The following is a 24,873-nucleotide window of genomic DNA, read 5'->3' as shown; positions in this document are numbered from 1 at the left end:
GCACGTCAGGACACATCTCAGGAGACACAGCCCCTACTTCTAAGAAAGAGGCCACAAAATGTGAGAAAGACACACTTCTACTCACCATCCCACCCGAATGCTTCTCCTTCAATCTTATACGAGCTTCCCTGGTGGCTCAGTGGTAAAGAATCCGCCTGCCAAGGCAGCAGACGTAGGTTCAATCCCTGGGTCGGGAAGATCCCCTGGAGGAGGAAATGGCAACCCACTCCAGGATTCTTGCCTGGGAAATCTCATGGACAGAAGCCTGGTGGGCGACAGTCCATGAAGCCACAAAGAGTCCAACAAGACTTAGCGAGTGAGTAACAACAAAGCAACAATCATATACCAGCAGCCAGCACACTTTTTTAATGTAAAGAATCAGATCATATTTTAGGCTTTGTAGGCCGAACAGTCTCTGACACAACTCTTCAACTTGACAGTTAGAGCATGCAAACAGCCATAGATGACTGTACATAAATAAATGGACATGACTGTGTTCAAATAAAACTTTATTTGCAAAATCAGTCACGAGGCCTTTTGCCAACCTGTTATGCATGTTTGAGACATGATGGCCTTCACACAGAATTACATCAAAAAGGTTGGCAGGCACTCTGTCAGTATTACCACCTGACCATGATGGAGAATGTCCCAGTTTCTTAGAAAAAGCCCATGGTATCAATCTTTGATAATGATCACTGGTCTCAGCTTCTCCCTTGGCACCTTTAGCTCTCTCCCAGCTATCCTGTCCTATATGCCAACCTCACGGACATAACTGGGGCCAACCATGGAAAAATAAGGTGACTGGGCCCCTCTGACAAAAGTAAGGGGGTTGTACCTGCCTGGAAACCACTTCTCAGCATGACCCCATACTCATGCGATTGGAAACTACTCAGAGGAAGAAGGAGCGGAAAGAAGGACTCGAGTGGAAGCAAACATTAGCAAACTTGACATCGCCCTTCATTACACACAAAGAACAGTGGCCCAAAAGATAGGCACTGTATTCCCAGAGAAATTGTTTTCTTCAGCCCTACCACTTACTACAAAGGTCTGTCTAGTCAAAGCTATGGTTTTTCCAGTAGTCATGTATGGATGTGAGAGTTGAACAATAAAGAAAGCTGAGTGCTTAAGAATTGATGCTTTTGAACTGTGGTGTTGGAGAAGACTCTTGAGAGTCCCTTGGACTGCAAGGAGATCCAACCAGTCCATTCTAAAGGAAATCAGTCCTGAACATTCATTGGAAGGACTGATGCTAAAGCTGAAACTCCAATACTCTGGCCACCTGATACAAGGAACTTACGCATTTGAAAAGACCATGATGCTGGGGAAGATTGAAGGTGGGAGGAGAAGGGGACAACAGAGGATGAGATGGTTGGATGGCATCACCGACTCAATGGACTGAGTTTGAGTAAACTCTGGGAGTTGGTGATGGACAGGGAGGCCTGGCGTGCTGCAGTCCATGGGGTTGCAAAGAGTCGGACATGACTGAGTGACTGAACTGAACTTAAATGAACCACTTACTAGCTGTGAACCAGGACACGTTACTTCCTCTCTCTTGGCCTTTGACTCTTCATCTATAAGACAAGGACGACAACACTTATCTCACAGTGTTATGGCAATGCTCAAAGAGAACACAGAGCTGATACAGGTAGCTGATAGCTGTGATGACAGTGACGATTCTGTCTTTATTGATGAAGATCCTTTCTGCTGGATCCTTCTCCGAAGCAATCAAACATGTTAAGCAAAATTCTCTAATAGATATGACATACAGGCACGAAAGCCCTTGCCTTCACAGAGTGTAGCCTAGATAGAGAAACTAACCACTGGTAGGTGAAAAAAGGGCTTCCCAGGTGGCGCCAGTAGCAATGAACCCGCCTGCCAATGCAGGAGACAGAAGAGATTCAGGTTCGATCCCTGGGTTGGGAAGATCTCCTGGAGAAGGGCATGGCAATCCACTCCAGTATTCTTGCCTGGAGAATCCCACAGACAGAGGAGCCTGGCAGGCTATAGTCCATGGGGTCACAAAGAGTTGGACACGATTGAAGCAACATAGCACACACAGGTGAAAAGAATCACAAAAGCAGTTGCTAAAGGTCAAATGTATCAGGCAAAAAGTACCACATAATTTCAGAGAGAGCTCTCCCTCCTACCTACCCCTTGGGCACCAGATGAGAAGTGAGCCCCCTACTGGGGACTTTTTGCAGATACCACTTACAGATATCACAGGTACCAAAAGACTTCTCTTTGACTTACCATATTTGCTTAACAGTTAAGGAAGAGTGGGGGAAAGGTCTAAGAAGAAGCTTCCTAATAGATGCTTTGGCTTAAGGTGACAATTACAAATTCTTTCCTAATTAAGGAATTCTCACTATAAGCAGTATCATTGAAAGTGAAAAGTGAAATTCGCTCAGTCATGTCCAGCGCTTTGCCACCCATGGACTATACAGTCCATGGAATTCTCCACGCCAGAATACTGAAGTGGGTAGCCGTTCCCTTCTCCAGGGGATCTTCCCAAGCCAGGGATCAAACTCAGTCTCCTGCATTGCAGGCGTATTCTTTACAGTCCCAATTTTCCCACCAAAGATGATGATAGTAATAAATACCATTGTAGTTACAATTTATCATGCACTTACTGTTTATCACTTAGTCAGGCATTGGTTAAGTAATATACAGACTTAGTTAACCTTTACTCACCATCCTTTAAGGGGGAGATTATTATTCCAGCTGAGCACTGAGGCTTGGTGGGGAGGGAGGGAGGCATTTGACCTCAGTGGGTGTCTGACTTCAGTTGATTTGACTTCACTTGACTTCACCAAGTGTTGGAGCCAGAAAGAGAACCCAAAATTGGTGTTTTAACCATGGCCCCTGTTCTATCAAAGACTCTGGCCCACAGGATATCATGTGGGCTCCTTCCCACCCCAGTATCCCCGGTCTCCTCCAGCTTCTGTCAAACAGGGAACCAGACATGGGCTGGGGTACATGGCAGAGAAAATCAATCAATGCCATGTGGCTTCACTTCACGGTCTAAACCATTCCATGTACCCCAGTGTCCACAACCTTTAGGACAAAGCTGGCGTACCATACAGATAACCAAAAGGAGGGCAAGACAGCTCACTCATTCACTGATGGTCATGCAAAACTCTGCCTCCCAGGTGAAAGGGATGTATCTTTAGTTCACAGTCCTTGCTATTTATCAGGAAAAGATGATATGGCTAAATTCAATAACCAGGCAGAAATATGCCAAGTGGCATTTTTCAGAATGAAGCCTGAGGCTGAAAGAAGAGTAAGTCCCCCCTGATGGAGAAATAAATTGGGTCTGTTAATAACTCATTGATGGACATCTAGTTTCTGTTGATGGTAAATGAACTTTATCAACTTTGGTCTTCATTGATGGTAAATGAACTCTATAATCTGATCACTCTTCACAAATTATTACCTTTCTGTAAGGATTCCGTTTTCCCTGGTGGCTCAGTGCTAAAGAATCCAACTGCCAATGCAGGAAACATGAGTTTGACCCCTGGGTCAGGAAGAGCTCTTGGAGAACGAAATGGAAACCCATGCCAGTATGCTTGCCTGGGAAACCCCATAGACAGAGGAGCCTTGTGGGCTACAGTCCAGGGGTTCATGAAAGAGTTGGACATGACTTAGAAACTAAACAACAACTACAAGGGTTTAGCTAGTACTAAGACCTGGACACTTACAAAATCTTGAAAGCTCAGATTAGAAAAGACGTGATTGTAGGCAGTTAGTTAGGGCCTTAAAAACACATAGATCCAAGGTTCTTTAGGTTTGAAGTCCAACTTCTCTATGCCCAGCCATTCTTCCAAATTCTTCTGTATTACACATAGAAAGTCAATTAGAATACTAAAACATACCATCAAACTATTTTTTTTAGCTAAAAGGATCTACTACTTATGAAAGATGATCCCTGAGTCCTAACTGAAGACAATTAAAGTTGGAAGAGATTAACTCATCTCATCTTCTCATTTTACAGCTGTGGAAGAAATTGAAGGCCAAAACATTGAAATGACTTGTCCAACCCCACACAATGACAGTCATGGAGTAACCATGCGGCACCCATGGGTAGATCAGGTATGCACACAATCCAAGGCAGATAATTTACCTGAATTTCTTATGTTGGTGTTGTTCAGTTTGGAGTCCTTGATTACCAAGTGCTTAATCCAGAGAGTGGGAGCTGTGATTTCTGAAAAAAAAAGAAGAGAGAAAATAAAGTCTGGGCAACAGAGAGTATGAAACTTGGGATGTAACCCCTAGACTTTTTAAAAGCCTGAGGCATCAAAGATAGAGCCATTTCCCTCATCCCATGTCCACTTCATCCCAACAGCCTCTTGCTCCCTATGGAAGCTCCTCTCCATCAGCTCAGAGGAGCCAGCTAGGGCCTCTTGTGCTGGGAGGCAGAGTGGTCAGAGTCCAGAGGCATTGAGCCACTCCATCCAGGAATAAAAATATTATCCCAGGAGGTGAGGAAAATGGGCCAAGCCAAGTCTCTCTCAGCTGCTTGCCTGGAAGAAGATTTAAAGGAAATAAATCAACAAACCAATGCCAAAAAAACCACAGAGACCATTTTGGAAGAAACACCTGAGCCACAGCAGATTTTAGCTTGCTGAGACTCTGCTCCACATGGGAAAGAAAGTAATGGGTCTAATGTATGCTTCAATCTCTTTTCTAATGGTTTCTCATCAAACAGAGGCTGAATTCTTCATTCCAGAGAGCTCCAGGAGGCCACCAGTCTCTCCAGGGCTGGGGTCACCCAGTGGACCGGTGCTGTGGAAATCTGAGGATGCCCCTGAGTACTGCAGATGAGACCTTTCATGAGTACGTTGGAAAGGTCTTCCAAGTTGACATGGTCCCCATTTCCTGCCCAGACTGCCCAGGGTCCAGGGTCCCAGACTCGCCAATGATCCAGGACATTTGTGGATCACAGAAACATTTGAACTTCTAGGCATGAACACACATGTGTTCCACTCCATGGCCAGCTGCAAAGGCTATCTTGTGTTTCTGTCTAGAGCTGAGCCTGGGCTAGGGCCATTCTTAGCCAATAGTTCCAACAAGCGACATCACTTCTTTTTGTTCCTCTGTCTCACTGTCCAATCTTAGGATCCAAGCCTGGGTATACTCAGCTGAAAGCTGCTAAAAGGTATATTGCACTGAGCACCACATCTCATTGTCAGACTTTCTAGAAACTGCACTCTGCCAAGCTTCCTGCTCCCCCTCATGGGAACCTGGAGTATTTAGCAAAGCACACTGAAGGATGTAGGCCCTGAGCAGCTCAAACACAAACTGAAGTCCACTCCTCAGACTTCCAGAGATACCCAGCCTGTTTTGCCACCAACTACCGCTATTTCTCTTGATCTAGAATTTCTCTTCCCTCAATGTCTGGACTCAACTCTCACGGTCCCTGGAAGTCAGCCACGCCAACTCCATGCACCAGTCTCCTTCCTGTGACTTTCCTCCTTACGCTCTGTTTCCACCATACTCCCTCTTTTGTCCCTGCCCGGAACACCCTGATTCTTCCCTCACGCTTTCAGATCCAGCTCAAGCTCCCTCTCTTCACAGAATCTTTTCGCAGACCACTGTGATCTCTTTCTTCTGGAAATGTCTATCACAGAGGAAATAAAACTGAGACCATGTAGCTTCATACCTAAATTCTTCAATAGTTGCCACTCTGTTGAGAGCAAAGGCTTTCATCTTATCTATTTCTCCTTCATCCCCAGCAGGCCTCGCACAATGCTGGGTACAGAGCGCTACAAGGACTTATAAGAGCTGACTCATTTAGAAAAACGATGCTGCCGGCCTGTCTTTCTCAGCCGTGGCTCCTCGGTCTTGGCAGTTTTCAGGGTCCATCCAGGCTGTGTTATTGTTGGATGTTAACAGCCAGGCAGGAAGCCTGGTGAGAACAGAGGGCCTTTCCAGAAGTGGAGGGTGTACTAGTTCCTGGGAGGGTTTGCATTTTTTAAAAACGTTAAAAACAGCCCAGCTTAAACCAGGAAAAATTGAAATTAAAAAAGGGGAAAAAAAATAATAGTAAAACTTAAACAAACATCCGAAGGAAAGACCTGTCCCAAATCTGAAAACAGTGGGACAACGCGAATCAGAAGTAATACAAGAGCTTACCGTCTCCATCGAACACCGGCTGGGTCTCCATCGTGGGTGTCGGCTTAGACCCGTCATCTGAATTGAGGGTTAAAAAGAATCGAAAGGAGACTACCATTATTGAGGTAAATACTATCTACTCTCCAGCACTGTTGAATGGTTGGGGTTTGCACATGGCCCGGCCAAGTCCCAAGGAACAGATCAAAGAAAAAGAAAAGAAAGAAGAAAAGAGCAAGAAAGAAAAGAGCAACACAGAAGAGACACCAACAGTAAGACAAATCCAGGTGCATGCTCGCCATTCCAGGGAAGGAACCCAAGTTATCATGGCTCTGGAGGACCCCGTCTCATGACTCTGCAGCAGCATGACTGTTAGCCCTTGCTGTTTCCCCGGGAAAGCTGGGAATGCTGTCTTCCCAGGAGCCCTTAGCTCTGGCCAGGCACGTTGGGAGATGCTAGCACACTTATGACGTCAAGTGCTGATGTCCCCAGCTCCTTCCTGCCCTCTTGTGCAAGGGACCAACCCAGTACCTTTCTAGTGGCCCTCACTGAAGAGTCTGAAGAAAACCAAAGACCATGGCGCCATTCTCTCCCAAACCCCTAGCTATTTTTCCGTCCTCATCTAAAAATGAAGTGAGGGTAAGAAGGACCATTCTCTCTCCAGCATGCTGAACTGAAAAGAATTGGGAATCCTTAGAACACTTTTTTTTTTTCTTAGAACACTTGTAACTGTGAAACCAATTCCCAAGGAGACATGGAGACAGACAAAATGAGAGGGAACATGAGTAATTGCACTCTGGATTTCCTTTGAAATTTCTAACACAGATGCTAGGAGCAGAGAGTTCTCAGTGACAAAGTCTTAACACTTATGGTCAGAGTAGTGTTGGCAGCTCTCTCTGCAGACCAAGAACCTCTACAGGTCAGAGTAAGTGCAGGCTTTATCTACTTTTCAGGACTTTGAATTACGTTCATCAAGATCCCCAAACCTTAATTTTGAACACTGTTTCTCAACTTTTGTTTTATTATTGTCTATCTAAGGAGCATTTTTAGGCATTTTCTCCTTAACTAGTTTCCTAATAAAATTTTAATAACAAGGATACACTGTATCTCTGTATACACTGTATATTTACATACTGTATGTATGTCAGTACTTTATATGTAAAAATAGAAAGGGTTCTTTTGCGCCCCCCAAAAACAATTTTCATCTCTTTGTTGAAAGCTGGGAACAGGTATCTTTACTTACATTGAGAATGCACAGATCCACGATTTTTCTGTTTTCTCCCTCAGCAAGAGAAAGGAAGGTGAGCACTTCAGTCTCAGACACTGCGGTTACACAATCCCTTCTTCCCAAGACCCCCAGCGATCTTTGGGGACTAAACACTATATTCTCCAAGCATTAACTATTAATGGAGAATACAAGTTCTCATATCGTCTGCAACGCCGGTCAGATCATCAGTAATAACAACCTCCACCATTTGGAGCTCCCAGAACTCTTGGCAGACTTCCCTGCCTCTTATCAGGGGAAGGAGAAAGAGCACAGAGCGCGGATCCCTTTTTTCACACCAATGCCCCACCCCTGGGATCTTAAGATTCAATAGCTGTGGAGATCCTGACGCTTGCTGGAGGTTGAGGCCAGCATTCTGAGTTGCGTGACACCTGACCCTGCTATTACTGTCACGTGCCGATGTAAGACCCAATTCCCACAGGGGCCAGGGCGATCCTGAACAAGCCGACGATCATCCCCGGACACGAGGTGCCCCAGGAGGAGAGGAATAATGAAGCTGAATATCTTATTTGCCTCAAACGGGAGTCCTGAACAGTCATCTTTTGACACCAAACTGCCCATTTGATCTGGAAGTCATTGAGGGAGAATAAACACAGTGGAAAAACAAACAATGTCATTTTTTTTAATAGCATCACTTCCCCAACTCTATTAACACCCCTTTCCGCTGAATTCAATGAACCACTGAATGAAGTCTTTTGGCAGCTGCAATGCACATTTGGTTGCTCCTGCCGGATGCAGGGTTCACAGTCTAAATAGCCCAGCACAGTGTGCTCAGCCCCTCCACACAGGGTGGCTTCCTTTCAGAAGTCTTAAAGGTAACAAAGGGAAAGTGAGAAATCAAACATTCTCACAGGGACAATGGTGACAAGCCAAGTGCAAAATGGCTTATGCGATATCTTGATATTCAATTAAAATCATCCCATACTCTAAGAGCTGTATCTCTCTCTCTCTGGAGCAGGAAGACAGAAAATACTCTGTTTATTTCTCCCATCACTGACAGGAGAGGCTGGGATGGCCCATCTGGTCCAGCAATCAGCAAAGAAGTCTGCTGCTCAAGGAGTGGAAGGAGGGTTTCCAGATTCCCCCCGCCCCGGGGAAGTTGAGGACCTCCACGATTGCCCAGATGCAGGTTCAGAAGCCCACAGAGCGTGAAGCCACGTGTAGGGAGCGAATCTTCCTGCAGGGTAGGGTCACCGAGGGTGAAGACATACAGCTGCACTGCCACCATGGAGGCCTTAGCTGGAAATCTTTATGAAGTGAGAAAAGACAAGTGCCCTGCTGCCAGGAGAACCACCTGTGACATCCAGCATGCCCCAAGGATGGGGAGCCAAGCCAAAGCCAACAGGACCCTCTGACCATCATCTCCGGGCACCTGGGCACCTGGCGTCCAACCCAGCAAACAAGCGCACCCTTCTCCCAAACATAGGTCCAAGGCCTGGGTCCAAGGTCCACATCAAGCCTGCTTCCTGGCAAGCCCTGGGGCGACACCGGGCCCCACACTAAGCCCTACACTGGGCCCTGGGGAGAGAGAAAAATTTATACGTGTACCCCTGGCCTCCCAGTTTCCAGTGGGGTCACTGTGCAGACCCCGACTTGACATCCACTAAGTTGGATAACCTGAACCCCTCGCGTTTCTTCTCTGGGCAGTGATATCCTCTTCTAAAAGTGAAGAATGACTGCATCCTAGCCTCAGGACACTGTGTCTATAAAAGACTCTACAGGCCTCTTAAAGAAGGCATTAAATCATCAAGTGTTAAATCATCTTATCCAACTGCTTACTTTTAAAATTGGATTTGCAGCATGAAAATTCGACAGTTTTTACAACAAAAAATCAAGTAAACCTTACAACCCAGTAAGAAGACAAACAGCCTGATTTCAAAATGGGTAAAATATTTCAATAAACATTTCCAAGATGCACGGACAGCTAATAGATATGCAAAAAGATGTTCAATAGCATTAACTGTTAGGAAACCACAAATTAAAACCACGATGAGACCTACTAGAATGGCTAAAAAAATTTTTAAAAGACACTCTTAAGTGACAAGGATACAGAGGAGCTCAAATCCTCATTCACTCTTCATGGGAATGTAAAGTTGGGTCGCTACATTGGAAAACAGTCTGACAATTTCTTTAAAAATTAAACATAAACTTACCAATCAATCTTGAAATTTTACTCCTGGGACTCTATCCAAGAAAAATAAAGACATATCTGCCCAAAGACATATACACACATATTCATAGCAGCATTATTCATTAATAGCCTCAAACTGGAAATAATCCAGATGTTCTTCTGCTGGTGAAGAGGTAACCAAATGGTGATACATTCATACAACGGAGTATTATTTAGCAATTAAAAGGAATGAATTACTGATACATGTAATAATATAGTTGAACTTCAAAAATATTACACTATGTAAAAGAAGCCATGCGCAAATACTACATATGGTATGACCCCATTATATAAAATGCCTAGTAAAGGTAACTCTATATAGATAGAAAGCAGATACATGGTTGCCTGGAGGAGAGGGTCAATATAACTATAAATGGGTACAAGGTTTCTTAGGGAAGTGATGGAAATGTTCTCTGGTAATAGCTGTACTTCTCTACAGATGTACTAAGTTCACTGAAATGTACATTTACAGTGGGTAAATTTTATGGTGTGTAATTATACCTTAATAAAGATTTTAAAGCCAAAGAGGGACAGAGCACCAAAGACGTCACAGATACACCATCAGGAGGCAGTAGCTAGATTATCTGAGTGATCCTTAATTTGGGGGGAGACTCTTCCATAGAGCTTAAAGAAAAATACATCTGAATTTCAGTTTACACATATGCACATGATGATTTCATGTGTGTGTATGTTCACGCGTGGTGATTCTTACAGACCTGCAATAGTAAGACTTTATTTTTCTTTGATGCCATAATACCCTTCCTGATGGAGAAGAAGATAGAATATTGAAAAAAAAAAAAACCACAGTTCAAAGATGATCATTTCTCTTACAGGGAGAAAAGGTAAATTTGGAAACATTAAAGAAAAAGAGGGGTTTACAGGTGGCCCTAGAGGTAGAGAACCCGGCTGCCAATGCAGGAGACATAAGAGACACGGGTTTGAACCCTGGGTTGGGAAGGTCCCCTGGAGGAGGGCATGGCAACCCACTCCAGTATTCTTGCCTGAAGAATCCCATGGGCATATGTAGATAGAAACATAACACTCATTATTCCAAATGATGTGGCCCTGAGATTGGGCACAGAAATACAGAAATCCTAAGGCTGACTTAGGATGTTGTGAAGAGCCGACTCGTTGGAAAAGACCTTGATGCTGGGAAAGACTGAAGGCCAAAGGAGCAGGGGGCACCAGAGGAACAGAGGATTAGATGGCATCACAGACTCAATCGACACAAATCTGAGCAAACTCCCGGAGACAGGGAAGGACAGGGGAGCCCAGCGTGCCGCAGTCCATGGGGGTTGCAGAGTCAGACACAACTGAGCAGCTGAACAACAACAGCTGAAACAAAATCAGTCAAACTTGAGAAAATTTCTCAAGGATGATGTCAAGATCAAGAATAGTACGTGTTACCACATTTTGTAACACTCAGAGTTCCTAGCAGGTTGCTTTCTTCATCTATTCTTGCCACTGGCCAGGGCACAGGAAGTCACCAAGCAGATGAAAAGAGATTGAGCTTCAGCGCAAGGAAGTGATTTGTTCAAGACCCCAGAGGCAGTGAGCAAGTGGTACTGGCAACTGCTCAGGCCCGGAGCAGGCATCTGGCCTCCCCAAAATTCCCCAGCCCCCCAACCACACCTCCCCTCGCAGGTGCAGCCCCAGAGAGCCACAGCCCCCAGCATGCGCCCTGTAAGCCCATCCAGACAGTGGGTTTATGTGACACCACAATTCCCTGCCCTGCGAGAAGGCCTGGCCCATGCACAGACAGCTGGAAGTCACTTCGACCCCCAATGACATTGTTCAAAGCCTCCTCTGTTTGGCTTTTTGACTCCTGATTGACATTCGCTGGCGAGTGGAGCTAAATGCCGCACTGAGGACAATGTTGACCCGCTCTGACTATTCGCAAGGAAAGACTTTTCAGAATAACAAACAAAACAAAACAAAACCCCCAAAACATTGGTGTGCTTAAGGGACTGAATAGAGCCCAAGAGGTCCAAGGAGGCAGGGCTGGGCCTTTCAAGGGGCTGGCAAGTCCATTGAGGAGTTAATTGTTTGGGTGTACAATGAGTTTATTCTGACCACATACAAAGAGCTTTCTCTTCCAGGTCCTTCAAAAGCAAATGTGTCAAAGGGGCCAGAGGAGGAATCTGTATTAATGGCATCTCTTGGGGTCTTGAGACTGAGGAGCCTTGGAGAATGAGAGAAAGAGAAACCACCACCCCCAGCCCGAGATTGAGAAAGTTTCTCAATGATCCCAAGTCTGCTTCGATTCTTGGGTTCTGCCCAAACCCTGGTCCATCACTGGTCACCCTCCCTCTTGGATTCATTCAGGCTGCAAGACATGGAGATAAACTTCAGCCCAGTAGAAGTGTTGGAAGGTTCTTGCTATTGAAGGGACTACATTTATTCCAGTGCCATCGTCCCCCTCAGCATGTGACTCAGACCAAGTATGAAAGTCGAGATGACTTATTCCGGGCATCACAGGGAGACAACAGTGTCTGTTTACAGAAATGTCCCTTAAGAACCTGGCCCGAATCATACCAGGGGGAGGATGGAGTTGCTAGTTAACCTCAACATTTCCTGAGGTCCCATGACCAACAAGGCTCAGAAATGTACTCTGAGCTGTCCTGATTCTGACCATTGAGAACAGAAGTTATCTGAGTACTTCAGGTCCTTTCCAGAGTGAGAGATCAGTGCTCTACATCTGACCACCCACATGCACCCTCCTTCCCAATACAAGTGAAAACAAGCTTAAAACTGTCTTTTTGCAAGCAGTTCCCCACATCATCAAGCTCCATATTATCTTGAGTTAGAACAGAAACAAAGGGCTGGCGAAAAGGGTAAACCAGAGATGGAAGAAGAGGGTGGTGAGAGGGGTGGGGTGTAGGGCATCCGTGGCACTGGCAGCAGCAGAGCTGGCTCAGAGCTGGGTTCACACAGAAACTGGGCTAGTTTTTTAAACTAGAAATGACGTTCAACAGGTAATTGCAAACAGAGAGGCCTCATGAACCCTCCACCCAGTTTCCTCCAATGTAGCAAGCATCTTTACAGGTAACATAATTATATAGATAACATCATAATAGTATAATGTGGAAATCAGGAAATTGATATTGGTATAATCCAGGGACCTTATTCACATCGCACCAGTTTTGCATGTGCTTGTTGCTGGGTGTCTGGTTGGGTGGGCGGCGTGTAGCTCTATGTGACTTTATCCATGTGCAGATTCATGCAACCACCACCACGATCAAAATATAGAACTAGCCCATCACTACAAAGATATGCCATGCGCTACCCTTTTATAATCACACTTCCCCTTCTTCATCTCATCTTTCACCCCTGGTAACCACTAACGCTTTCTCCATCTCTATAATTTTGTCATTTTCAGAATGTTATAGAAATGGCATCACGCAGGAGACGATCTCTGGAGGCTGGACTTTTTCACTCTGCATAATGCCCTTGAAATCCATCCAGCTGTTGCCGCGCGTGTCAGCTGCGTGTGTCAGCAGTGTGCTCCTTTACGTTACTGAGTAGTATTCCATGGTGTGGATGCACCTCAGTTTGTTTCCCCCACTGAAGGGCGTTTGGGTTGTTTTTACCCTTGGCTATTACAGAGAAAGCTGCTGTGACTACTTGTGTACAGCTTTTTGTGTGGACATAAGTTTTCATTTCTCTGGCATAAATAATCAGGAGTGCAATCACTAGATTATATGGTAAGCATATGTTTTGTTGTTTACCTTTTTAGGAAACTTCCAGAGCGGCTGTATCATTTCACATTCTTATCAACAATTTATGAAAGATCCAGTTCCTCTGCAGCGACATTTGGTATTGTCACTATTTTAGCTCTTCTAATAGGTGTGTAGTGATATCTTACCGTGTTCTTACTTTGCACTTTAAAATTTTTGATCAAAGTATAGCTGATTTACAATATCATGTAAGCTTTGGTTGTATAGCACAGCAATTCAGTTATGCATATATATATATGCATATTCTTTCTCAGATTCTTTTCCCTTGTAGGTTATTACATAATACTGAGTCTACTTCCCTGTGCTATGTAGCAGGTCCTTGTTGGTTAATTTGCACTTTTTATAGCTAATGACGTTGAACGTCTTTTTGTGTGTTTATTTGCCCTCTGCATATGTGTTTAGGTGAAATCTTATTCATGTATTTTTTCCATTTTTAAATTAAATTGTTTTTCAACTGTTAAGTTTTTAAGCATTCTTTATATGTTCATATGTCCTCTATCAGATAGGCGGTTTGTAAGTATTTTATCCAAGTCTGTAGTTTTTCATTTCCTTAACAAGATACTTTGAAAGCAAGTTTTCAATTTTGGTTAAGTCCAATTTATCAATTAAAAATTTTTTTGAATCACATGTTTGGTATTCTACAACACTAAAGCTCAAGGCTCACCCACCTATCAGGTCTAAAAATTTTCTCCTATGTTTTCTTATACAAGTTTTAATAGCTTTAGATTTTACATTGAAGTCCAAGATCCATTTTGACTCAATTTTCGTATGAGGTGTGAGGTTTAGGCTGAAGGTCTTGGCAGGTTGTTTTTGTTTTTGTCTATTGGGTGCCCGATTGCTGCAGCACCATTTGTTGAAAGGACTATCTTTACTCCACTAAATTCCTTTTGCACATTTCAAAAATCAGTTTGCCGAGCTTGTGTAGGTCTATTTCTGGGTTCTCTGTTCTGTTCTGTTGATCCTTATGTCAACAGACAGTGAAAATACTCCGTATGATACTATAACAGTGGATACCACTACCCATGTGTCTATTCCCACAGAGTATACGACACCAAGGGTGAATCCTAATATAAACTGTGAACTTTGGGTGTTCATGGTGTGTCAACTTAGGTTCACCAGTTGTAACAAAGGTACCCACTCTGGCGGGGGCCGGGGGGGGGGGGTGGTTTGATGGTGGAGAAAGCAACACATGTGTGGGGACAGGGGCATATAGAAAATTTCAGGACCTTCCTCTTAATTCTGCTGTGAACCTAAAACTACTCTTAGAAAACTAAGTCAAAAATAAATAAAAACAGAATAAAATAGACATTTAAAAATATGGAGTCACCACATTTGTTTAGATGACCAAAGCAAAGCATGGATTGAAAATTCATAAAGGGTCATGAAGGGAGTAAAATATTAAAGATCTCTTGGTTAAAAAAAAAATCACATACAGTGATTCCTCTCACTTTCTTTTTTAAAATTGTTTCAGCTACTGTAGTACCATTGCCTTCTCTGGGAGGTAGTAAAGGACAGGGAAGCCAGGCGTGCTGCAGCCCGTGGGGTAGGGAAGAGTCAGACCCAACTTGAGGACTAAACAACAACACCGCCATTGCCTTTCCACATAAATTTTGGAATAAGCAGCCCTTGAACCTCATGGCTTTCCTTCAACAGGTACAACAGGACCGGAGAGTGACAACTCCTTGGCCTTGACCACAGGAGCTACGTGGCGCTTAGGGCTGGAGGAGTGGTTCAGATGTGGCCCCAAGGCCTGTCCACCCACAGGCTGATATCCCTGCCTCCCTCCAGCTTGCTGGGCCACACTTGGAACTGAACTCATTCAGCCAAAGAACATGTCCTCAGTGGCCAGACAAGGTCAGAGCATCCCCTAGACGTCAGGAGCCCCACAAAGGTACCAGGCAGAAGAATCAAGAACTTGCCAGTGCACCATGCTCATCCCAGGCAGCCTCTTCCAAGGGTCTCTCCTTAGAGGCTCTGATCCTGGGAGCTGCTGGCCAGGGCATTTGGAGGGGCCACCTGCCATCCCTCCCCTGCTTCCCAGTATCCCAGCATCTAGAAGTCTGTGTTCCTCTGGGAGGCTTCCCCTCCGTGATGATGCCTTCGACAAGAAGAGGCTAAGAGCATAGAGTGTGAGCTCCACGAGCTGAGGGCTCTTACATTTCACCCGCCACTGGGTCCTCAGGGACTGTAACAAAGCTGGCACTGAAGTCTCAATGAATATTTGTTGAATGAAAGAATAAAACAGCCAAGTATAAAACACCAGTGGTCACTAACACCAGGGGACTCGTTAGAATCCAGATCACAAACCCTGTTTCCTCTCCACTCCTCGGAAATCAGGTATCCTCCATTCATAAACTTTCTTCTGGAGACCCCAGAATAGGGGCTGAGGTGGAGGGTGGGCAGTTGAGTAGATGGAGTTACTCCCTGCTGGGGGAGTAATGAACTTGGGTAGTGGGAGATGAGGGGCACACGTGAACGCTCAAGCACACTCGTGCACACCCCTTCTGCAGCTGATCTCTTTGAAGCTGATATACTGATATGCCAGGCTTGGTCAGGGTGGCTGGGACACCAAACAGCGACCTGCACGCAGAGAAGAAAAGAGCTGCATCTCATGGGCCTGGAGCTACTTAGGTGCAGTTTGTAGCAGGCATGCATCAGAAGGAATGGTTCTCCACAGGGAAATCCGAGGTCAGCACATAGAGGTCATCAGTTGCCCATCTCCATTCAAATCCAGCCCAGGCTGGAAGGTAATCAGACTTAAGCCATCTCGTGGCAAGGCTGACAGATTACCGTGAATCTAGCCGCCTTCTCTGGGCTGAGAGAAGAGAAAAAAGAGGTGGCTGGGAAGAGGTGAAAGACCCGTGAACGGGCGACATTCTGTGTATAGGATGCTCTGAGACGGCTGGCTCTGCACACCTCCACCAGGTTGGAGGCAATGCAAGGAAACCCCTTCAGATGTACTTAGCCCCCGTGAGGGCAGAGGCTAGAGACCACACGAGCCCCTTCATCTGGGAGACCTGCCATCCATCATCCCTGCCGGAAGCACATCCCTAGGCCCTGAGAGGGAGTGCTGATGGCTCCACCGTTTGCATGACAAAGGTCTCCAAGCTGGCATCAACGTGTAGACCAAACACCGCGAGAGATCCTCAAAACCGAGGCCCAGAGACGGACGCTGGAAAAATAACTGCAGCCCACTCTGCGCTTGCAGCACAGGCTACGGAGCCGTCAGCGGAGGGGCGGGGCTTGAGGGCGCAATAAAAGAAGTCTCTAGGAGCTGAATGTTGGAGGTTCCGCTTCTCTCCAAGGCTGGCTTGACAAATACAGGAGCACGTGCAGAAAAGAGAGCAGTTTTCTAAATGTTTTTATTCTTCTCTCACTTTCCTTACACTGCTCACTCCCAGAGCTCTTAGAAGTAAGAAAGCAAACTGCGGAAAACTCCCGATGACCCTAAATTTTCACTGGCCACGTATCCTAGGCGCTCCAAAGAAAAAGTTCCCGGAAACTGCCAGAAATCATTGTCCAAGTCCTCTCCCACTGTTCTCCCATTCTTCACCTGCCCCACCAACACCACACCGGAAGCTGAGAATGTCCTTTCTGCAATTCATAAGCAATGAAGCCTAGGACCAGTCCTTGACTCTGTGTTAGGTTATCCTGGAAACTCTCTCAAATCACCCACATTTGTTAGCATCTAGACCCCTGAAAGAGGCACCTCGGGAAAATCCACAAGCCTTGGTGGGCCAGGAGAAGCTGCTCAGGGTAAAATCATCACTTCTAAATCGCATTTTGATTCCCAGTCACTTTTCTACTTCAATGGAAACCCCAAATTCCTTCCTCTCAATTTCTGCAGCTTTCAACTGTTTTAGCAGCAGATGGTCAGAACTCAGGGGTTGCTGGGGGGTCCTTTCCTCTCTTCTGATATTCCTCTGTAGCATCAATAAAACATATGTGGATGCACGTGTGCCCCCTGCCCCCCCAAAATGCACACATACCCCTTCCATCTCTCTCGGAGGGCGAGGACCATCAGAGAAGGGACGGCTGCAGGATGGGAGTGCCCCAGATCAATGGATATTTGAAACTCAAACACATGGCCCGGGACCTCCCCCACATGTGTTAATTACCACACATGTGCCCATAAAGGAGTCCGGGGAAACACAAGGGGCCCAAAGAACAGAGCACAGTGAAGACATTCCAGGGGATTAAGTAAACAGTCTGAAGTTCTGACCCTCCTCCTCTCCTGCAGCACGTGCATCTGGGTAAGATAACCGGGCCTCCTTCCCCCCACTTCTCCCCTCGGGCCCCACACCTGTGGACCCAGGAGCAGGAGCGACCCAGACCTGCTTGCTGGCCAGACGCCTGTGACCTGCTACCGCCTGGCCTCTCTCCCTCTCTCCTGCCTCCTGCTATCTCCCCGGGCCTCCTCCCCCAGCCTCCTCCCACTCTGCCTTTCTCCTCCTCGCCTTCAGAGGACTGATTCCTGGCCGGCAACCAGACCCTCCGTCGCACAATACGCCTTTTCATTCCTCCCAGGCAGAGAGAACCAATCCCTCCAAGTCCCGTCCATGGAGCACGTTCAAAAAGGCGGAAGGGTGGGAAAAGAAAGAGCTGGGTGTGCTCCTCCCCTGCTCCCACCCCCCACCCCAGCCCCTACACATACATGCACTCAGACCCCCAGCCTCGCCTCCTTTCTGGACGTCCTCTGGGCCAAGCATCCCTCTGGGCAGGTCTCTGGAGTTGCGGCTCTCGGGAGATGCCTTCTGGGAGACCCCCCATGTGGGCACGAGCTCAGACAAGGGCCCTTTGTGTCTTCCCACCTGCTGCCCTCCGGAGCACATTCCATTCTTAAGTGGCAGCTGAAGAGGCACCTCAGCGGGGCTGACACAGGATATTACCAATGCCCTCTCGCACTCTGTCCCCATTCAAACCCCAGCTTCCTGGACAGGTGTGGCTTCAGGTGGGCCTTCCTACAGGTGGCTTTTCACTGCCCTGCCCGTGGCAAACAAAGAGAAGAGATTCAACACCTCTGCTGTTGTTCATTTGTGTCCGACTCTTTGCGATCCCACAGACTGCAGCACCTCTGGGAACCCTCCAAAGTAGAAGGAAAGAGGGGCCATTGGGCAGAAGTCAAGTCTCCAGGGAGCAAGTGAACTCTAGCATCTTCCCCACCCCCCTGCCAGGCCTTTGCACCAAAGAGGAAGCCCCTACACCACCATCTGGAATGGAGGAACCCACCAGGATAAGGGAGTGAAGAGGTAGAAACTTCAGGCTTCACACTCTATCCACCCCGCTCCCTGGAGGAATCAGATTCCCCTGTCTTCTCCCACCTGGATCAGCAAGAGCCTGCTGTGAGCACGGGTCTGATTCCTATTGTCATTCACAACATACAAGACAACCTGGGAAATATTTCTCTGTGCAGTTTAAAAGCCAGATGCTCTGGTTGGCCTTTTTGGGGGCAGGTGCTTCACCCAGCATCATGCACTCCGTGGGGAAAGTCTGGGTGGTCTGTTCTACATGGCTGCTCTTTCTTTTTCCTACCACCAGGACCTCATGACCAGGATTAAAGCTTATGCTTCTGAAGACTTCAGTGGCAACAAGCAAAACTGAAGGCAGTTCCCTTTTCCAACCCCAATCAATTACAGACAGACATGCCACTCACAGTGTTGATGATTTCAGATCTTTTCAGGAAGAAATGTTTATCCCCTCTCCTGCCCTCCCTCCTAGAAGGGAACCACCAACATTCAAGGCTGTCTTCCTGGCGCTGCGAAGTACTTTTTGCCCACTTACTCATTCCTATTCGCTGGTAGGGAAGCAGCCCATTGGGTCCTTTGGCCCATGGTTTCTAGAAGGAGGTGATATCACCAAGCTCTACTCCCATATCTTCTTGGAGCACCTGCATGCAGGGAGAGCAGGTTCTCCAGACTCTCAGCTCCTCCATTCAAGCAGGGGGACTCTGCCTCCTCTTTGGGTCCCCACGGAATTAGCATCTGGGGCCAGGGCCAGGGCCTCACCTTGGTCTCTCTGTGACTGCAGTGTAGGATAAGCCTGCTTGCCCCACTCTGATCCTTGCAGGCCCAACTCTCCACATAGCTCTTATGAGCATGAAGTTCCCAAGGCTCAGAGTCAAGTAGGAGGGCTCAAACTCAGCTGAGATCTCCCACCTGGGTTTTACCTGAGACCCCAAAATGAGGCTTCTGGAGTGCTTGCATGGGCAATAAAATTGAAACCTGTTTTCCATGCAACCACCCGCTGTCTGTGTGTATGCTGTTCTGGAGGTAAGAAGTGGCGAATCTTAGCGTCTTCCATACTGGAAAGTGTGGTCAGCACATCCCAGGGGCCCATTCCTCATGTCGGCTAGTCCACTAACCAGCACTCAGACAAATGCCCTCATCAAGGCCAACTGCACAATTTGTAGGGCCCAGTGCAGAGTGAAAAAGCCTTTTCTTCAAAAAGCCGGAGAAAGGGTGCCACGAAAGACACTAAAATATTAAGTCTGATCCTCTCCTCCGTGGTCTCTCTCTTGATTTGTCATGGTGTTTTTCCACTTGCTATTTGTCATTGTTCTAGGTAAAGAAAGGCTTCCCTAGTGGCTCAGACAGTAAAGAATCTGCCCACAATGCAGGAGACCCAGGTTCGATCCCTGGCTTGGGAAGATCTCTTGGAGAAGGAAATGGCAACCCACTCCAGTATTCTTGCCTGGGAAATCCCGTGAACAGAGGAGTCAGGCGGGCTACATTCCATGGGGGGGGGGGCGCAAAAATCAGACAATGACTGAGTAACAAATACGTTCTTACTTTCTAGATAAAGAAAAATGAAAATTCTAAGCAGGTTATGGAAGACCCGTAGCCCTCATCACAAAAGCTATCTGTCAGTGAAGCCACAGTGAACATGCACAGCACATGTGTCTCTACAATGAAGCCACAGTGAACACGCATAGCACACGTGTCTCTACTGCCCACATGCATGCTTCATTGTCCCATTGCACTGTGCTGACAAAACCCAAGTTCAAGGGCAAAATAACAAGAATTTCGAGACCACAGCTGCCCAGGTCACATGCCCATGGAGCATCGTAGTCTTAGTGAAGAGACTCTGGATGTGCCAGAACAATTATCAAGGAGAATCAGAGAGGAAAAATTATGCTCAGATGAGTTTCCAAAATAGAAGAGTCTGGGTAGGCTTGGGCATGCCCGCCTTCACTGTGCGCTTCTGGTTAACGCCAGTGGTTACCGGTAGTTGATTGACTGAACTTCCCAGGAACCAAGGGTCTCAGGGTCCTCGCGTGCCACGTGCACTGCTCATCTCTCTCAGAAATTCCGGGAGGTGATGAGCTTTACTTACCTCCGGGGCTTCTGGGAAGGAACAGAATAAGAATGCAGACTCTCTGCAGGGCACTTTTAGCTTTCACCCCAGGCTTCTTCCATCTTGTCTAAGAACGCCTGCTTGGACGGGCTTTAGAAGCAAACATTTAGATAAAGCGTGAAACTCCACTCACCTTTCCTTCCTGAGTTACCCTGGCTCGCAGGCTTATCGGTGACCGAACCTTGGGTGAGAGGGGAAACAAAAACACAGACGTTCAGAATGCATCGCGGTTGGTTTCTTTCAGAGCTGGTAAAGCCTGCTGTTAGGAGCATATGGTTATGTATATAGATACTGTATACACAACTAGGAACATTATATACAAAGTGAGTACATACACACATGTGAGTGGGGTTTGTTTAACATCAATGTCACTGGTATCACAGCACTGTTGAGATGAACCATGATTTCCAGGCTCCCTGGCAATAGTCTCGAGCAGATTTTTACAAAATTCCACATCCACATAACTCCTTTGTTGAACATTCCACTCACTGCCCCCTCGCCTCCACTTCCCACCAGTTCCACGTTCTGAGCCACGTTCAGTCAGTAGGGCCGACGGCAAAGAAAACCCCTCTCACTGCAAATGCAGTGATTGACATCCCTTGCCGGTAAGGGCAGGAAATCGGTGATTTTCCATCTGCATTAAGTAGAAAATTGTTGGCCCAATTGTACTGAATGGGCCAAAATAGTCTGAGGCATGGAAACAATTTTCTAGATGCAGCCCGATCCTCAAGGAGGGTGGGTAGTGGGTGCGTTTGGCCAAACGCGGTGCCCTGCGTGTACTCGGGTGCCCTGCGCCCCCATCTGACAGTCCTGACCCTGCTGCACCTGCCTTCCCCAGGATGCCCTGCCCCACACACACAGGACACAGCCAGCTCAAGCATAGAAGGGCATCGGGGGAGGTCCCCGCGACAAAAGAGAAGAAATCCATCCCTGTTCACATCCGACCCCTTCTCCATATACGAGTTTTGTGCGAATTCAATTATATTACCCTGCATGACTTGTTTCTAGCACATTTGTTTGCTTTAAATGAAACTTTCCAGGTCATTTGCAAAAAAGTTTCATTCCTCCCCCTCCCCACACCAACCCCAATTAAGGTTTCCAGTTTCCATGTAAACCACAAATAAAGTAAACTTTCCTTTTTGGCCTGCAAATTTTGGTTTCCTAATGTAGATACTTACTGCCCTTTCCACTCACTCTTCCCCTTATATAGCAGGGCTGGTCGAAAAAAATGAATAAATTTAGGGGAAAAAGAAAAATGTTAGGACAGGACTGCTGGAGTTTGGAATTTCCCATAGGCGTTAGAATAATGTTTTATACTTTGCTTGCACTTAAAAATTAAAAATACGTAAATACATAAAATCTCATATACACAGATTACAGAGAAATAGGAAGCAGCTGGTGGGTGGGACAGACTTTTTTTTAACATAGGCTGAGCTGCACAGTGAATTAAGGGAGTGACTTGAATTTCCTTACCATCAGAATGGAAGCGTGGGGCTTCTATAAATCCATAATACACAATCCCACAAAACTGACCTAAGAACAAAATTTCTCTATGCCCATAAAGTTGGAAATAGAAAAGATTTGATTTTTCCTATGGACTTACTAGGAGGGTCTCTGTGAAAGAGTGGTTCCCTAATTTGTCTCAGCATCAGAACCACCTGAGGAGCTTCATAGGCATGTAGACTCCAAGTCTCACTCTAGACCTGCTGGATCCAAATATTGAAGGAGAAGCCTCAACATTTGGGTTCTTTTTGAATTCCCCAGGCACCGCTGATGACAGCCAGATTTCAGGACCCCTGCCATGAATGTTGTCCATCACTGTAGGTTACACTGGTGGCAAACATATGGCAACACAGACCACCGCTCCCCTCTCCTGCAGCCATGAAAGACATCACTGATTGCTCACCATAGCCTTTGATGCTGAACTCCTGTGCACTCTTGAAATCTATCTCAATAAAGTGTGCCTAGGGTCCCTAGCAACCAAGAGCACCCAAGCTGTAAACTTATAGACTGTGCTTGGGTAAAGAGCATTGAACCAGAAACCTAAACTCAAAATAAAGAAATACATACCCAGAGACATATACTGACCCTATCACCCAGCTCCCAACAGAGCAAGCACGTTCAGGCGGACTCCTCCCTGACGGGGAAGAGGACTCATAACCACCACCAGTCTTTCAGAGGTCCACCCACAGATGCAGGAGACCGGCCAAGGCATCTCTCTCCACCCCTTTTCTCTCCTTCCGCCCTTCCCTACGGTACCTGAACATATAGGAGTTTTATTCTGCACAGAAGAGCCGCTGATGGGCTTCCCGTCGGGGGTGACACACCAGCAGTACCCTGTGTAAGTGTGGCACTGCACCTGTTCGGGAAGTGGGGAGCAGAAAAGAACCATCAGTCTTGGGTCGCAGCATCAACAGTGGCCTCCCATCCGTTTCAAACCCTCCCCGGCAAGGCGGAGCGCTGCTTCCACTGCTCACTCCAGCAGCCCGCCCCCAGCATGTCCCTTGAGGATGTGCTTTCTGCGTGACTCTCAGGAGCAACCGCAGCCACTTATCTTGGGCTTCACGCTGTTTCCTTATGACATTTAACACTTAATCTCTCACACCACACTCAGAAATGGCCGATGCGTGTCCCATCTATTTGTAAGAAGTTCCGACTGGTGAACTAACTTGGCAAGTACAAGTTGGAATGTCATCGCTGTAGGTTGATACAACCCTTAACAGGCAGAGACAAGTGAAAGGCTTTTCTTCTTTTTCTAGCTTTTCCCAGCACCTGTTCCTACAGTCAGCTTGCCTACTGATCATGTGACTTTCCTGAGAGAAGGCCACACATGATGGGGCTGAGGCAAGAATAAGGCCACTTGCGCCTGCAGGTGCTAGTTCTAGGTGTCCTGCTGCACCACTGCTTGGCCTTCTTCAAGCCTCCTTGCTTAGGTCCATGCTGCCTGGGAACAGTACATTAAAATGAGGCTTTGGCCTTCATTTGGGGCAATTCTTCTTTCTCTTCCAATAGCTGTCACTCTGTTCACCTCCTCCACTGCACCCCGCTATCCCTTTTCCACCCACTTTCTACACAAATCTGGGCATCACTCCCCTGCTTAAAATACCTCAAAGACTTGCCATTGGACTCAGGATGGAGATGAGGCTGATTTGCACAAGCTTAGGGATCCCCATGATCTGGCCCCTGCTCTCCTCATATCCCCATTTTACCCCCAGATCTCCACATATCCTCCATTCCAGCCACAAGCAACTTGTCGAGGCTCAGAAACACATCCTAGTGTCTCATGATTCTGAACCTCTGTTTGCTTCAACCAGTCAATCTTTCTGGAATACCATTCCTCAACCCATCCCAGCCTACACCCAAGCCTTTGTCTTCCCACCTCATTCAGGATACCTTCTCCTTAAAGTGGTCCCAGGCTCCCTATGTCCTCCCCCTCCTTCCTCTGACCCTCCACACAGCCTGGCTCCCCTAATTCCCCCTATTACAACGAGCCGGATGATCTGTCTAGTCTATCTCCCCCATTAGACTGTGACCTCCCAAAGGCAAGAGACTGAAACTTGGCTGTTTCTGTATTCCAAGCATCCAGCACAATGCCTGAGATTTATTGTAGGCATTTGATGAGTTGAAAGAATGCATGCATTATCATATTTCCTGAATTCTTGGTTTCAATCCATCCTAAAAATGTAACATCAATTTAAACAGCCCTGCCACATTAAATGCAGACCTCAATCACAAGATGTGTGCCAACCGCACAGACATTAAAGTGTGGGCAAAAGGTGCCTCTTGGGATCAAAGACTTATCAGAATCGAGGATAGACAGCAACAGCACACAAACTGAGAGGTGAGGGACAGGTTACAGAAGGAAAGGACAGAGCAGACAGCCTCTGTAAAATCCGTAAGTTATCAGCAAGACAGAAAAGCTACAGAAAAGACTTCTGCTCTTGTGACGATACCAAACACCACAGTTTCCCCCAAAACTAGTTGCTTCATTACAGACCTGCACTCAGAAATTGGGATTTAAGAACGAGATGCAGGGCATCTCCCTCCTACCAGTATGATGACTGTATAATTGAGGCATTTACCTGCACCATGCCTGCAGAGAAACTGTTTAATGCCTTCACCAAAGGACCACATTTCACTCCCGCTTTATCTCGTGGAGACAAGCCCTGAATCCCAAGATCACGCTTGCTACCCCAGATGCTGACTCAAGATCAGTGTCC

At 46.7% G+C, this 24,873-nt stretch overlaps 1 protein-coding gene across 4 annotated transcripts in view; it reads right to left on the bottom strand.

The window, feature by feature from the left end:
* Positions 1-24,873, bottom strand: part of SMOC1 (SPARC related modular calcium binding 1) — a 145,145-nt gene that overhangs the window by 33,442 nt on the left and 86,830 nt on the right. For 2 of the 4 annotated variants that reach the window (XM_069596896.1, XM_069596897.1), the window contains exons 4-7: positions 22,913-23,012; positions 20,787-20,834; positions 6,133-6,189; positions 4,121-4,201 (exon numbers count right to left, since the gene is read on the bottom strand). In XM_069596896.1, the coding sequence (XP_069452997.1) occupies positions 4,121-4,201; positions 6,133-6,189; positions 20,787-20,834; positions 22,913-23,012 (286 nt within the window). Of the gene's footprint in view, positions 1-4,120; positions 4,202-6,132; positions 6,223-20,786; positions 20,835-22,912; positions 23,013-24,873 lie in introns of all 4 variants that reach the window. The other 2 variants (XM_069596894.1, XM_069596895.1) reach the window with 1 other exon arrangement.

This window comes from Ovis canadensis, chromosome 7, assembly GCF_042477335.2.
Source record: "Ovis canadensis isolate MfBH-ARS-UI-01 breed Bighorn chromosome 7, ARS-UI_OviCan_v2, whole genome shotgun sequence".
Classification (NCBI taxonomy): Eukaryota; Metazoa; Chordata; class Mammalia; order Artiodactyla; family Bovidae; genus Ovis; species Ovis canadensis.
The sequence above is the reverse complement of the archived record's forward strand: the minus strand, read 5'-3'. Positions and strand labels throughout refer to the sequence as shown.